The sequence below is a fragment of the Nannobrachium achirus genome (assembly GCF_963921795.1).
Source record: "Nannobrachium achirus genome assembly, chromosome: 22".
In the NCBI taxonomy this organism is placed as follows: domain Eukaryota; kingdom Metazoa; phylum Chordata; class Actinopteri; order Myctophiformes; family Myctophidae; genus Nannobrachium; species Nannobrachium achirus.
In genome coordinates this window covers 7,431,596-7,448,672 of record NC_137829.1, presented here as the reverse complement: position 1 = coordinate 7,448,672, position 17,077 = coordinate 7,431,596, and the positions used below count along the sequence as shown (strand labels likewise).

The 17,077-nt window shown below is 41.9% G+C and overlaps 1 protein-coding gene across 1 annotated transcript in view; it reads right to left on the bottom strand.

The window, feature by feature from the left end:
* Window positions 1-17,077, bottom strand: part of nalcn (sodium leak channel, non-selective) — a gene marked incomplete at its 3' end in the record, with an annotated part of 132,611 nt that overhangs the window by 51,581 nt on the left and 63,953 nt on the right. Inside the window, exons 14-15 of the mRNA XM_080753543.1 lie at window positions 16,330-16,467; window positions 15,290-15,364 (exon numbers count right to left, since the gene is read on the bottom strand). Of these exons, the coding sequence (XP_080609669.1) occupies window positions 15,290-15,364; window positions 16,330-16,467 (213 nt within the window). The remainder of the gene's footprint in view (window positions 1-15,289; window positions 15,365-16,329; window positions 16,468-17,077) is intronic.

Here is a 17,077-nt window from a genome sequence, read left to right as displayed (position 1 = left end):
CAGAGAGAACAGTCTGCTGAAATTCTCGTCTGTGCCTCTCATAGGCGGTAGGGGACCGCTGATCCAAAGCTCTATGTCACTGTTCAGGAAGCTCAATGTGTTGAATAGAGCCCTGAAATTCTCCTTTAAGATTTCTGACTGTTTTTCTTCTGTGTCATATGTGCCAGTATGTAGAATCAGGGTTTTCACCGTTTGGTGTTTGTTGACAAGATCCAGAATTCTGTCTTTCATGTCAGAGACTGTGTCTTTGGGAAAACACATAACTTTTGCCTTCTTCTTTCTTATGCTTTTGACACCTTTTAAAGCAGCATCGCCCACAATCAAAATGTCAGGATCAATCACTGAGGTGGTTCTTACCCTGCTGGGTGGGACGTTCTCTCTGTCAACAGGGGGACTTCGGGGGGCTTCTAGTAGCTGTTCTGTTAGCCAGCTTGGGGAGATGCTACCCCTGTCATCCTCGGCCAGTGGCGTGAATCTGTTTGCCAGCTGCACACTCGGTGTGTGTGGAGATTGGACTGCGTTTGACTTTTTAGCAGTGTTTTTCCCCTTGGCAGTTGCCCATTTATGAAGGGGGGTCGAAGCAGCGCTGTGCCGGGGTAATTCCGGCCATTCGTCGGTGATAAGAGGGCTTTGGGAGGGTGTCCTGCCCGTCGTCCGTTCTTTCATCTTTGGCTTTGCACCAAGGGAATTCCAGGCGAGTGGTTTATCCAGTCTTTGGGTTTGTTTTAATTGGAATAATTCCGTTTCCAGTACTGCAATCCTCTGAAGCAGTTTCTGATAAACCCTTGTAGAAATGGTTGGTCCGGCCATCTTGCTAGTTAGCTAGATGCTACGTATCCAGTCACCAAGTGGCAAAAAATAGTATATTGCAGTACAGCAAAACAATCCCGGAGTTTTATAAGTATCCAAGATCCATTTGTAGTTTCTCAGAGAAAAAATAAAACATCAGTATCAGCAGAAGAATGTAAGCACAAGCGAGCCTAAGCGGGAGCAAGCAGCGATACGTCCGCACTGTAGGAGAGCAAGCAGCGTTGTCTGTAATCATTATAGTAATAATGATTACTGTTGTTATCATTATTACAATTCTGCTGCAATGTCAGAGGAACATAAATTGTAATTTTTACTCGAAAACTAAGTATAAACCACCCCTTAGAAATTAAAATCAGTTGTTGATTCAGCAACTCAGATTTCATCACAATTAGAAATGTGTCTTTTTCAGATTGTAGTCGATTGGTCAGATAGACAGACGGACAGACAGACAGACAGACAGACAGACAGACAGACAGAGGTTGTGTTCTTCCAATAACATGCAATGTCCATTTTCTGGAACACAGCCTCCTAATCACTCCCATTTACATGGTCCCAGCTCCCCTCCTTGTTATAAAGCTACTAAGCTAGTCTTACGTTGCCAGACAATTCACTCTTTGTCAAGTCCCACCCCATGTCGCTCTGTTACTAGGTGGGACAGTAAGGCCAGGGAAGAATATTTTTATAATGGAAGTGAATGGGAAAAAAAGATTTTTCATAGCTTCATTATTGCTATTTAAAGTACCAAAAGAAAAACATCTATGTGATATTAATAAAAAAAGAAACAAAAAAGCACAGTAGTTACATTCAAAACAGGGGTTTTCCCCCGAAAATACATGTTTTAATTAGTTTAATCCTCTGAAATAGGCAGAGGGCATAGAGAGAGAGAGCAGTGCATCTTGGGTACCTCGCACTGACCAGGAAGTTGTGGAACTATAGGCTCGACCTCAACATAAAATGTATTTTAATTGTAATTCTGCCCATTTAAAATATATGTACCCAATCGAATATCTTACTTACATCGATATTGTTCATGTGAACTAGTTTGTTGAAGCTTATTCATTATAATTATCGAAATCGCTATGACTGCGCCGCGCCGTGCCGCATCGTGGCCGTATCGCGCATCACAGCACAATGCAGGAGATGCAAGGCTAGTAATCCATATAGCGATTTTTTTGTTATCATTTCAACAAATATTCACTGTGTATTCACTCCATTTTGTTCCAAAATGTTCCTATTTATTATGACGAAGCAAAAAATTTAATAGAAATATAAATACATATCAATTTAAAACTACACTCTCGCCATTGATATTAATGGTAGAATGTGGACTTTGTCCTACTGCATAACTCCGCCCCCGGTAGCAAAAGAGAATGATTTTTCTGGTTGACCAGTCAAGGACCAATCAGAAGGCTGACAAAGGGTCAATTGGAATCTCCACCTACTGATACATCTGGTGACATCTACTGTATGACCGCTAACAAACCTACGCCCACCAATCGTATCACCAACCCAATATGAACGACCATCCTAACGACTTTCGAATAGTTCTGCAATGTACTAAAAAATCTCGTAATGTTTTCACCCAGTTTCAGCAACAAAGCTGTTTGATTGTCATCAGTTTCTCCGTTTGATCGGAGGATTTAGACCCGAGAGTCTAGTAAAAAAGCAGGCACAGAGAAAGAGATAACTAGCAAGAGAGAAAAAGAAAAGGCAGAGAGAGGTCCCACGAGACACATCGTCCATTATAAAAACAGAGCTGACTCGTGAGTCTGTCTGCCTGGATGAACGCAAATGGAATGGTGATGAACGCAACATAGTCTTTCCTTCTCTCTCTCTTCCGCTCCCTAGCTTTTTACATTCTCTTAGTTTGAACTCCGTTTTGAGTCTCTCCAACCTGTTCCACATGAATCAACTGGTTAGCCCGAGGACCTGTTGAATTGCCAAACACACAGTACCATGCAAGCATACAGATAGACACAAGATAAATGTACATTGCCGATTCATAGCCTCCCCACACATGCAGCTACACACAAGCGTGTACAGTACACGTGCTCAGGGGTCCTTTTTTTATTGATTTCGTATTTACTTTCCCCCCGTTTAATATCTACTGGTATAAAGATAAACATCTCTCCTATCTCCCTTCCTCTGTTCCCCCAGACACTAAGGCTGGAGGCGGGGGTGATTTGTTGATCGTGGATAGGGCATCAGTCTCTAACATCACAACCCCTGGCGACCCATGAAGCCATAGATGAAGGCGGTGCATTAACAGGCTGGGGTGCTTAGGCGGGTCCTGAGGGGAACTGGGGGTGGGGGTGGAGGGGGGGGGGGGGGGGGGGTATGGAGATTAGGGGTGGCAAGGTCTGCTTGGCTAAACCATCCAGCAGACAAAGTACCTCTCAAAAATCCAAGCAGATTAGCATTTTATTTTTTCCACTTATGGGTAAAAGTGTCAGAAAATGGCACTTTGGTGTTCCACGCCATTTGATTTGCTATACTCTGCACAAAGAACAAGGGCAATTATGAGGAAAAGGAGACAGACCCCCCCAAAAAGAAGGAAAAAGAGAAAAGAAAAGAAAAGAAATCTCATGATTTTACAGGGAAATCTAATCTGAATAGTTCCAAGAGTACAGTATGCTTACAGTAATATTGTCTAAAAACAGAATTACATCTGGGGAGGACGTGTGTATGTGTGTGTGTGTGTGTGTGTGTGTGTGTGTGTGTGTGTGTGTGTGTGTGTGTGTGTGTGTGTGTGTGTGTGTGTGTGTGTGTGGGTAGTGGTGCTATGCTTCCCCCATCACTTCTATTTACCTCAGTCGCCTTCCTTTCTGTCACCCTAGCTTCATCTCATTAAAACATCCCCACCAACCTCATTTCTTACAATAAATACAATATCCTAATCAACCCTGATGAGTTGAGCACGGTCTGGTACAATGTGCTCGTGTGTCATCAGGCTCTTCCTGTTACCCCTGGTTCCTCGCTCATCTGCATGGTGGAATAAACTGGCTGTTCATTAGCTTCACCCCCACTTACACTTGCTCCCCTAATTAGTAATGATTTGTGTGTGTGTGTGTGTGTGTGTGTGTGTGTGTGTGTGTGTGTGTGTGTGTGTGTGTGTGTGTGTGTGTGTGTGTGTGTGTGTGTGTGTGTTGAATACAAATGCCAAATTAACTCCCCTATCCCAGTAGGTGATTGCAATGTGCGGATTCATGACTTTCTTTTGTCCCAGGCAACAGCCCATTATAGGCCTGGACAAAAGTGCAGAAGCAACAATGCATTTCAACGAGGGAGGCCAGTAGGCGCACTGATCTGCTTGATCACTGTGAGATTAGCCCCAATGCCCCTCATATCCTCCTGTCATCTTCTGGCCTCGACTCTAATATGAAAGGCAAATCAAGACGAATGGTCTGTCAGGGTTGACAGATGCAGGTCATTCCCCTGTAATGCAGTGCTGTAATCATCAAATGATGAAAGATGGCTTTCAGCTGCATGCCTTATTGATGATGCCATCATCAAATAAACAACGCTGTGCTGCTGCTGTTGCTACTCTAACCAGTGCCCATACACACCTGGCCATGGCCATTCAGTGGGAAGGAGGTAGCATGTTATACACGTGGAGTGAGGGTTGTGGATGTTTAAATGGTCGATTTGGAGGAATCAGTGTTGCCTGGTAACCGCATCCCATTGTTCTGCTTCATTAGCACAATGTTAAGCATCATAAAATCGATATGTTACACTGTTACAACATAATTATGTTGTACCTTAGGCAGAGTATTTATAGAGGTGGTGGAGCTATATATATTGGGAATGGGGCATATAATATTGCAGTGAGCCAAAGGTTTGCGCCAGGGCTTAACCTCCATGGTATATTTTCTTGATATGACCCAGACTGCTTATATTTTTAATTACTTCTCATCAGCATACTCATGCTGTTTTAAATGGTTTTCATTGCTATAGCGCCTTTAGTTTATACTACTATTATAATGTGCGTTATGTTCACCCATGCATTCACACACTGACGGCAGAGGCAATTAACCATGCGAGGCACCAACCTGCTCTCTGGGAACAGTTAGGGGTTCAGTGTCTTGCTCAAGGACACTTTGACACGAGGTCAGGAGGAAGCTGGGGATCGAACCGCAAAATGCCCAGTTCCCAAACGTGGATAGGCTGTTCAAACTTAAGTTGACTGCACAAAACAGTTCATGTATTCAGAGAATGACTCGGGGAAAAGCAGCTAGCCAGCCATGGCTCCAAGGTGGGAATTGTACAGACAACAGACCAGCAGAATTCTGGACTGTACAGATAGATGAGTATAATAAAATAAACTCTGCCCTCTTCTCTTGCTCAATAGCAAAAAATAAATGAAATGCACTCAACATTTCTTTATATTGAATGGAAAGTTGCTTATGCATTCCATTGACAACAATTCCCTAAGCCTGTGTAATTTGTCATGTCACTGCAGTTGTGACTTTTTTGATGAAGGTGACTTTTCATTTCAAATGGGATACGGATCAATTCCAATTGATATTTTCTGAATTATTCGTTAATTGATTCTCTATTTCTTTCTTTGATTCAGCAAAGCAACCTTTCAATTGGTTAAATTTACTAGAGAATACAGCAATTGATAATGGCAACTGAAGGTGTGGGTGAGTTTTATACTGTGTCATATAATTCACTCTTTGTTAGCCTTCTGGTTGGTCTCTAACTGACCAACCAGCAGGCTCTATCTGCCTTGTCCTGCCCTGGTTCCGCCTTTTTTATGTTGAATTTGCTAAAACATAATTTTTGGAGAAATAAAAACATTTAAAAATATGCTGTCACTATACTGCCACTGAGGAGCTCTATTTTACTGAAAACAAGTTTGAAATTAGAATTGAACACACAGAATAACAATACGAAGCAACTGAATTAAAATGGTAGTGGATGGAGTGTCCCAACGAGTGTCCCACCAAGACACAGCAACCAATGCGTGTAAAGAGGGGCGAGACAACGGGCGGGACATGACTGAGTAATGCAAGAATGCAAAAATGAAAGTACAACTCTGCAAAAGGCTCACTTAAACAATACAATTTATCCTGGTTATATTTCTCTGACTAAATCCATGTACTAAACAGTAACTTGGTGTGTGCCTGGGTAGCTTGGTCGATAGAGCTCTTCACTTCGATACCAGACACTGCCAACTCAGTGTATGATAGCATTGAGCACGAGTAGCATTAAGGAATAGTTCACCCCTAAAATGTTTTTTTTTTCCTATTAATTACTCACGCAATGGAGACTTGAATTCAAAAAAAAAAAGATATATATTTGTCGCATTCCTAAGACAAAAATATATATATTATAGTAAATTTACCACCATTGATTCCAGATGTGGACCCAAATGCATTTGGGTCCCCATCCGGAATCAATGGACGTACATTTATTATCAAATTATTGTCTTAGGAATGCGACAAATACAAAAATAATATTATTGAACTCAAGTCTCCATGGTGTGAGTAATTAAAAGAAAAAGTAATTTGGGGGGTGAACTATTCCTTTAACAAAACTCTGCACATACTGTACCTGTAGATCCAGACTAGTCCTCAAATTTCCCGACCCTGTCCATTGCCATTATGGTCTGTATACAAAATGTACGCCCAAGGGCACGGAAGGACACGTTTGATGTCAGGTAGCTATTTTACAGATGGAAGAGAAAGGCAAAGTGGGTCTTAGAGGATATTACATGTCTGACTGGTCTCACTGTTAATATTTCTGACACACGTGGACCGTGACGGGGAAATGGAATGTTCAAGCATGATACGCCGTCAACAATGATTTTCAAAGACTTATCACCCTTCTCACAGTGGCTCCCATGTCAGAGCCCAGCCTGTCAGGATCTTCAGCTGTCATGCTGACATGCTCTCCCCTTGAGGCAATGAGCTACACCAGCACGTAGCATTTCTATGCTGCATCCTGTTTACCAGTGTTGCGTGAGCGGCTTTCTGGCTCCAAATTCCTAATAATAGGCTACTTTGAGAGAAAATACCTTCTCTGATTTGCATGAATAGACTTTATGAATAGATTATTCACCTTCAATTTGTAGTTCCATTATTTCCAATTCATTAGCACGTAGCAATTCGACAGACTGTGAAAAGGAAAGGATTAAAAATGCTTCTATGTGTCAGACTTTCAGTAAAAAGAATGACTGATATCCACTGATTTCCTGTAGAATAATTTGGGTTTTACATTTTGCTAATAACACATTATCTTCATTTAAAATTATTTATACATCTTTGATCGAGGGCCCCCAGAGGTCTGTACCTGTGCCCCTCCTTTTTTACATATACACCAAATATTTGGTGTAGAATCTACAAGCTCACACACACGCACGCACGCACGCACGCACACACGCACACACGCACACACGCACACACACACACACACACACGCACACACCCGCGCGCCACAAACGCACGCACACAAGTTTGCGCTCTAAACTCAAGGCTTACCAGGGCTGAAAACAGGTGCGAGAGTTTAGTATTAACACATTCAGTGCCACCTTTTCACCACTAGAGGGCGCCCAATGGCCATAGAATCTCTCATAGACAAGCGTTGTATATGCACAAGCCGTGCGCAGCCATGACGCGCCTGAACACTTTCCTTTGTGTCATGAACAGGGACAGGATGAAGTTAGCTTGAAGTTAGCTATTGGCTACCAAGCATTTTAGAAGCCCTATTTTCGGCGATTTAGCCATGATTAAACCTTGCACACCTCATGGATATGCATGGAACAGAGAAAATGAGCTCTAAAGATCCTGGATTGCATTGGAGTGGATGGTAAATATCGGCGGCGCGACGCTCTCGCGGGCCGTGTAAACAGATGACGGCCGGTGGCTCGGCTCAAAAAAAGAAAAAAAAAAAAACATTTTTTTTTTTTTTTTTACATTTTTTTTTTTTTTTTAAAAGCCGAACTAGTTCGAGATCGGCACCCTGATAAGGTCCAAATAAAGCCGAACTAGTTCGGGATTGGCACAGTAAGAGTAAATGTCCATAAATAACAAGATACACTGAAACATGAATACTGAGGCTCTTTGGATGCAAAAATACAGTGTTTTACTTATACTAAAGTGCAGAAAGTGTCATGGTGAAATAAAGTGACATGGAGAGTAGACGTTTCGGTTCTCAGACCATCATCAACACTTTTTTTCACCATGTCACTTTTTGCACTTTTAAAAGTAAAATACTATATCTTTGCATACAAAGAGTCTCAATGTATATTTGCCAGTATGCAAGCCTATCATGTTGTTTTATGTATCAATGTTAGTCATGGGATTGGGCTGTTGCCAAATGTTTGTAGAATGCCTCACTTCCAGGATGGCGATCACCATCTATGCATCTATTTATAATCAACCTCTGCATCTGTGATTGAGGCAGCTGTAAAATAGGCAATTTTACACTCACTGCTCCTATACTCACTCAGCTGTGGGAGGGAAATAACCAGTGGTGGGAAAGGTACCTTGATTTCCTTTACTTACAGTAAGTAAAAGCAATTCCACAATGTAGCAATACTCTGTTCCAAGTTAAAGTCCTGTATTCAAAATTGTACTTGAGTAAAGTACAATGAACTTACAGTACCAATGTAAAAGTACTCAAATATTTCAAAACTGTTCGAAATCTTTTGAAAATTGTAAAAGCACACAATGCTTCGCATCGCGACACAATGTGAGCTTGTAGATCGGCTATTTACCACAAAAACAGAATCCCTTATGCCCATATATGTAGTTCCCTGATGTCATCAATATTAAGCCCAGATCAAACAGGACGTCATATGGGAATGCCCATATATGGAGGCCACATCGGCCACATACCACACTAACAGAATCCATATACTGTATGGCCAAGACAGATGGCCAAGACAGCTCATATCTGTATGGCTGGTTCTACAGACAGGGATCTCCATGTATGGGCATAAAAGGGATTGTACTGTATGTATGATGTCAGATGTCATAGGACTTTCACATAACGAATAACTGAGTAAGTATGTTTGGGCTCTCACAGCATATCTCCATATACAGTACAGGTATATGGGTACCAGGGGTCTCCATACAGTATATGGGTAACTGGTCTGATATACATCGCTAGCCAGATGGCCAAGACATGGTGTCCTGAGGCGTCTTACTAGTCAATATGTCGTCATGGTATCAGGCACAAACAAATCCCTCAGCTCCATATTATGTGCACAAAAGGGGGCATGCCCATATATGGGTATATAGTGATGAAATCAAGGATCGCCGTATATGGGCATTAAAGGGACGAGGACTGAAAGATAAAGACATCTCCTTATGTGGGCATAAAAAGGACAAGGACTGACAGATACAGCCATAACCATTTAAGGAGTTCCCAATGCAGCTACGCCCAAATATGGTTGTGTTATCTAACTGCAAAATTGTACTTAAGTACAGTAAATGTACTTTCCCCCACTGGGCATTTTCTCTAGAAAGGTGTCTCCAACAGCACCACATTTGCATTTAAGGAAGGAGATAACTCATTAAAGTTCACCCTTTGTGCTGTGACTAGTGTGTGTGTGTGTGTGTGTGTGTGTGTGTGTGTGTGTGTGTGTGTGTGTGTGTGTGTGTGTGTGTGTGTATGTGTGTGCGTGTGCGTGTGCGCGTGTGCGTGCGTGCGCCTGCGTGCATATGTGCGAGCATTAGTGTTTGGCAGCTTTTTCACACAGCAAGGTCTCGCTTTTAACGCTGATTGTCTGATGACTCATCCTTGTAAAGAAAAGCCCCACAAAGGTGAAAATTAAGAAATCACTCAAAAAATAAAGAGCGCCTGCCCACACATGAGCAAAATACTTCAACCATGCCACTCTCCCACAGAGAACCAGGGGGGGGGGGACTTTGTGTTTGAATCAATGCCTGTGCCAAGAACCAAGCAGAAATAAAAGCAAAGTAAATTGAAAAACACAAATATCACAGACCATTCTCTATTCATCAGAACACAACAGACAACACAATACAGTATTATACGCAGCGGTTCACAAAGTGGTTCTTTATGAAAAGGTGTGTGTGCTGCAAAAAAACATGTGTGTTTCTGTATGCCAGCTTTTTCACCGAGCAAGGTCTTGATATGAACACAATTTGTCTGATGACTCACTTTAAAACGGTGAAAATTCTGAAATCACAAGAACCCATGCCAACAATAGGGCTGCATGATTCTTGTAAAATGTGAATACAATTTTTACTCCCTAAGAATTCCCCCACAATTCATTTTCTTTTTATAAAACTATTTATTGCAATCTTATGTGAGTATAAGATATCCTGTCCAGCCTTCTTCAGTGTATGAAACTGCAGGGTATAGCAGACACCCTTCAGTTTCATACACTGAAGAAGGCTGGATATAGCCGAAACGTTTGTTTTCTCATTTAAAGATGCAATATAATTAAAAGAAAAGCAACTGCATTTTTGTCCTTCATTCCTAAATTATTTCATGGTGACATTCAGGGTGGTTGTACCGGTATAGTTGCAGTGTTACCTTGCGTTGCTTTGATGTATCTCAAACTGCTGCTCACACTGGATTGTGCTCCTTTTAAAGAACTGTATAAGCAAAACTTAAATCTCTCACCGTGGAGATTCCCCACCGCCCCTGAGTCGCTCAATTCTTTAACTTGGACACTTTCTGTCATTCGCTGCGCTCTGTAATACTAATATGCTGTCTGAGTAGGCTAACTAAATGAAATAATCTGTGCAGTGTCTGGATTCTGTAGCAACGGGTCAGTGACATGAGTGACAAAAAAAGGAGTTCCGACAAATGCACTTGACATTGCAACTGGGATTGTACACAAGCAAATAATGATAAAAAACAATTCAATTATGCATGCTGCTCTATCCCACAAGTGGGCATAATACTTTACTTCAAGCCTACCACTGGTAGGCTACCAGGACTTTGTGCTTGAACGTACCAAGTACCAAGCAGCAATGCATGACAAGCAAATGGAAAAAACTGTACTGTTCATATGAAAAATATCAGGGAACATTCACTATTCATCAGCACACAGCAGAAAACAAACTATAACCTATCAAAGGACCATACTGGTGGTCTGGCATTATTTAGCCCATTGACCATGACCATACCAGTGGTATGGCATGTTTAGTCCATTCAATATGACACATTGGGAGCCTATACTTGACATTGCAGTTGTTCATTTTACATATTGATGGGAGAATGGGTAAAATTAAAATAAAATAAATAAAGGTGAGCTTCTCCTGTGATATTTCAGTCACTGTTAAGGCATGGATGTTTGTGAACGAATACAGAAACTAGAGGGGCACTGAACATTTTATGAGCTATAAAATGAACTATTACTTGTTTGGATTGACTCCTTAATTATGCATTAATTTAAGAGCTGCAAACAGAGAATTTCACACTGAAAGAGAAAACACAGCCATTCTCTCCTTTCATTCACTAATCTCTGATGACGTATAAAGTGTCCCAGAATACATTGCTTGTGAATGCTGAAGGTATTACATTCCTTCCACTGTCTGTATGCATCATCTCGAACCAGGCTGTTCTATCGGTATCTGGATTATCGTTTTAGAGAAGACAACGAAAACATTTTTTTTATATAAATGGGGGCCATTTATAAACTCAGTCATTTGAATGTAATTTTGTGGTTTATTTGGACTTGACAGATGAACCAAGCCTATTGAATGTGTGTGTGTGTGTGTGTGTGTGTGTGTGTGTGTGTGTGTGTGTGTGTGTGTGTGTGTGTGTGTGTGCGTGCGTGCGTGCGTGCGTGCGTGCGTGCGTGCGTGCGTGCGTGTGTTTCTGAGTGTCTTAACTCATTTTGTGCCCCAGAAATTAACGGATTAAAATGTCCAGTGTGCCTCTCGCTGGCTCCATAAACGGCCAGTCTCTTATTTTGAAGGCCAGAAGTCCATAGCTTAAACACTTCCGGTTTGACGTCATCGCATCATTCACAGGAAGCGGTCATCGTCCACATGGTGTTGTGTAATGGCGGAACGGAGCTTTTCAACATGTGTTATATAAGCGAGCATCTACTGCCATCCTCGCTTTGAAAGTGTTGTTTGGAGATAATGGACATTAAAGGTGAGATTCCCCGTCTGCCTCAATGTTATGGGATTACTATTTTGTGCTCGTGGATCCGTGATGATGATAAATCAGCGAGGGAGATCGTCTCGGGACCTTCCGCGCATGTACCCGGTAGGATAACCGCCGTTACAGTAATATATTACTTTTCGCGAGACATCTCGCGATCGGCACTGCGGACATCAAAGGGAATTTCGCGAGACATCTCGGGAAAGGCACTAAATGAGTTAAAAGCCCCTCTAACACACAAACTGTCAAAATGATAGAATTGCCATGAAGCATACTGACCACTTTCATGCTCCCCAGAGGTTGAGACCTAATAATTAGAGTAACCCTGCGAACTTTCTTCTTGTGCCACCCACAGGCGAAAAAATCATTTTTGCACATACAGTATAGTAAATCTAAAAAATAAAAAAAAAGAGAGAACGAATGGGATGATAACCCAAAAACTAGTACCAGGTGTTAGGAGCAACACAATGTCTAGTTGTGGCTAGTTTCAAGAATAAAAGTCCTCTAGTTTGATGCAAGTAAATTAACTACCCAGTTCTCTGAGTTCCACAGACACTAATGAAATGTCCCCTCAGTGCTGAGATTAGTATTGTGAGCCACTGAAGATAGGAGGTGGTATGTGTGCGGCACTCACTGCTTGGCACAATGCCATGGAAGTCAAAAGGCAATTAGCTTCAGTCATTTGGGGTATGTTGCTAGGCAACAGAGTAGTTTCAGTTGCAGTGGGACCTTCAAATTATAACTGACATAATAGGCCTCTACAGTATACACACTTTGTATAAGTGAACACAGCTGATTAAAGGAGTAGTTCACCCCATAATGGCTTTTTTTGTATTGATTATTCATGCCATGGAGGCTTGAATTCAAAAATATATTTTTGTATTTGTCGCATTGCTAAGACAAAAAAATCGATTATAGTAAATTTACCCCCATACATTTGGGTCCCCATCCAGAGTCAATAGGGGTACATTTATTGTTATTAAATTATTGTCTTAGGAATGTAAGAAAAACTCAAAAATATTATTGAACTCAAGTCTCCATGGTATGAGTAATTGATAGAAAAAAAGTCATTTTGGGAGCACTGGATAGGCTTTCAAAGGAAAGAAGGAATTGTGAAAACAGAATTGCCAGTTTATTCACATTCAAATCTTCACTGCATTTATTTTAAACTACCTGGTATCCCTAACATTACTTCATTCCACAAGAGAGCTTTCTACCACATGTTTTACTATTTTGAAAAACATTTTAAAATAGTTAAAATAGCCGATCTACATCAACAAGTTGTGATCTTATACTTATTAGATCGGCTATTTAAGTAAATGTTTTAATAGGCAAGGGAGGTAAGGCAAGCTAGGGGAACAAAATAGAGTCCGCAACACTGGTAAATACTCAGCTCCACTGTTTTTAACACATTGGCTGCAAAAAAATCCAAAAATAGCCAAAAAGACGTCTGGAAACGTCTTAACATCAACTGTGGCACTCCTGGCGTTTCTATCAATGAATAATAATCAACATTATTATTTTATTGCCAGATTAGCAAAAACACTACATTACCCATAAGCCTCAGCGGCACTCGCTGATGACGCGCGCTGGTGACGCGCATCATGTGCGCAGAGCACTGGTAAACAGAGGCTCATTCTAGCTCCATGTTATGTGAACGGGGCCTGCCCGCAATGATAGCCTCGATGGAGCGACTCGGTTACACAGTGAATCGGATTATACCAGTAAGACTCCCTAATCGGGAGATAAGCGACCGTAGGTCTCGCTAGAAGAGGGCCATGTGAGAAATGAGGGGTGGGGTCTCCGCGTTGCCTTGGCGGACGAATAGGTACCGGCCCCGGCTCTCCCGGACGCTCCTAGGCCGAGTTAGGGCATTTTATGTGAGCTGCAGTGGAGGGGGTCCTCCACTGGGGGCGCCACCACTTTTGCATCCGTTCTGGAGTAGCAGGAGTGGGTGGTCCCCGGGAATTCCCCGTGAGCAGCCCCGTGGGGGTGGTCATTTGGTCATTTTTGCACATTTGGTATTTTTTTTACACCTGGGGGTCCCCCAGGGACCTGGGGGTCCCTGGAACTCCGGGGGTCCTTGGAGGTTGTAGTTTGGCAGGTAAGGAGTGTGTGTGCAAAATCTGGCATGGATCGGGGCAACGGTTGCGGAGATATGAGCAGGGCAAAAGTGTGACGTCTGACGTGTGACGGACGGACTGACTGACTGACTGACGCACGGACACCTGGTGGAGCTTTCTGTAGTAAGTGCGACCTATGGTCGCAGCAAGACCACGTTAACGTTATGATGCGGGACCATCACCCGAGCCGATGTATGCACGCACGTCGCGCACACGCGCCCCGGTGAGTTCCATTAACCCTATGATGGCATCCTATGTGTTAATTGCTTCAACGTTTTAATCTGATTGGATCTTCTTCACGAATATGATAGGGCCCTTAATGTTATTGCCCTCAATCTTAGAGGCCTTGGTCTTGTTACTGAATTAATAGAATACATTCAACCCTATGTCTAAGCTTGGAGAAATTTGAGATGTCAACATAAATCCAACTAGAGGCTGGACAGACGGAGGAATATCGCCATCTCTAGAGCCTCATCACAGTTGAACATCCCTGCTGACAGGAACCCTGACCAACCGGCAGGAGTTGCTGGTGCAGAGACAAAGATTACACTCCTGACCTTACCGTTTCAATATGTGGTCTGTGGTCTAGCTGCTGAGGATTGTTTCTGTGGTATGTGGTCTAGTTCCCAGAAGTTCTTTTATTTTTTCGACACTAGAGGGGCGAAAAGAACTTCTGAGCCAAAACTATGATCTCCCTGGCTAGGAAGTTGTCCCAGCTCAGAATCTGAGAGGACACGACCATACCGGAGGTAGAGCCCTGTGCAAACCTTCAAAACATTCAGAATAGAAACCAAACAACGACACTACAAGTCTACAACAATATTCAGCCCATGTTTCCTACCAGACTAGTGGTCTAGTTGCTGAGGCTTGAGTTAAACTGTGAGTCCTAGAAGGTCAGAAGTGGAAAAAGTCAAAGCACCAGAAGGTCAGTGGTTCAATACGTACGGCGGGTGGGAGAGTGTTCCACAAAGCTCTGAAATCAATGAAAACCCATTATTTACAGTATCTAATTCATTACACCAATGCTGGGTTCAAGTTGTTTTGCTTTCATCTAAAAGTGGACTGCTGAATGGCCCAAAAACAATAAGGGCTCTACAGCAGAACAAACAACCAGGTGCTCAAGTGTCTTTGGACAAATAATACCAGGTGTCATTGGAACAATGGGAACGAATAGATTTGCATTTAACATGTTTGTTTCTTCTAATGTGGGCTGTGTGTGTACCGTTGGCATGTGAGTGGATTGGATGAGGATCTGGACAGACCTGTTTGAGCTTCTTCAGGTCTTCATCCAATTCCAGATTGTCAAGGATCACGGCCACAAAAAGGCTGAGCAGAATCTGAAAGACAAAATGCAGGACACTCGACTGTAACGTAGAAAAGATAATGTACAAGCAGCACTAACATATAAAAGAGCCACGGCACCATATTCTTCTTTCACATCATCAGCAGATCGACAGTATACAAATCGAGTTGAGTGAATCATCTCATGTTCCTATTTGTTCCCCTTTTCCTCCTTCACTGATGACGCCTGTGGTCTGTATGTGTCATTCCAGAGAGCCTAGTCTGAGCCATGTCATTTATTTTTATTTTATTCTTTATGTGATGGCCTCCTGTACAGTGGTGGATACATTACTCAACCCCCAATACTTAGAGTATATTACTACACTCGTAGTGTGAAGTAACTAAGTAGATTTACTTAAGTACTGTACTTACAGTAAGTAGACCTTTGACCTAATTGTACTTGAGTATTTCAAATACTTTTACTTCTACTCCACTACATCTCAGATCCAAATAGTGTACTTTTACTCCACTACATTTATTTGAAAACTTTAGTTACTATAGTTACTTTGCAGATATAAATTATAATATTATAAAACATACATAAACCACTTTAGCCCTATTTTATACCGTGGCTATTTGAATAGCCGATCTAAGTTTTGAGATTGTAAATTAGCTATTTTCAAACGTTTTTGTACTTTTACTTTTTTTTGTATTTTTTTTATGCACTTTCATACTTTTACTCAAGTACATTTTTAATTTCTGACTTTTAGTTGTAACAGAGTATTTCTATATTGAAGTATTGATACTTTTACTTAAGTAAAATATGTGAGTACCTTTTACACCACTGACTACACTACAAGTACTACAATACTAATAAAAAATAAAAATAAAAAATAATAATTCTGTGATTTATAAAAACAAACAAACAAACAAAAAATGAAACTACCATCGCAACATGTTTGCGACTAAATCGGGATCTGGGATGACCTCAAAGTGACAATGGTCATTGTAAACTCCTCACCAGAGTGGCAAACAGGTGGTAAAGGATGAAGTAGATGGCGACCACAGGAGCCCACATGTGACCCACGGCTACTAGTGTCTGGTCCATGACGTCCACCCAGCCTTCCTGCGTTAGGATCTGGAACATGGACATGAATGCCTGCAAGGGAGATAGGAGGAGGGCAAATTAGAGAAATAAATGTAATAGATGGACGGACAGACAGACGGATGTAGATGAGAGTCAGCAGGGACATGCTGGGCCCCTGATTCAGCCCGGGAAAAAGAGTTGGAGAGGCCCTCATTTTTTTTTTTTATATTTCGTCGTAGTCGGCCTTGTATGTCCAAAACCATTTGTTTTGTATTTATCATTTTAAAAATGATTTAAACTAGTGAAAACAGCCGATCTACAAGCACACAACGCCTCGCACCGCGAGGCGTTGTGTGCTTGTAGATTTGCTGTTTTCACTACTTTTGTGCAACAGCCTTGTATGATGAAGCAGGGCTTTGCTTTGCGAAAAAAATTATAAATTTGAAACTTGGAGATACGAGGTTTCTGCCCGACAATGACGTTATGGCGAGTTGTCCCGCTTTTCCCAATGGCCAGCACGTCCCTGTGAGAGTGCATGAGAGACAGTGTAAAGACAGACAGACAGAGAGTGAGTGATGGAGAGTGAGGGGGAGTTGGAGGAGAGAGAGGCTTGGCATTTGGAACACACTTTCTGTTTTTCCACAGCGTTACAAATGCCACGCATCTGATGTACATAACTCCC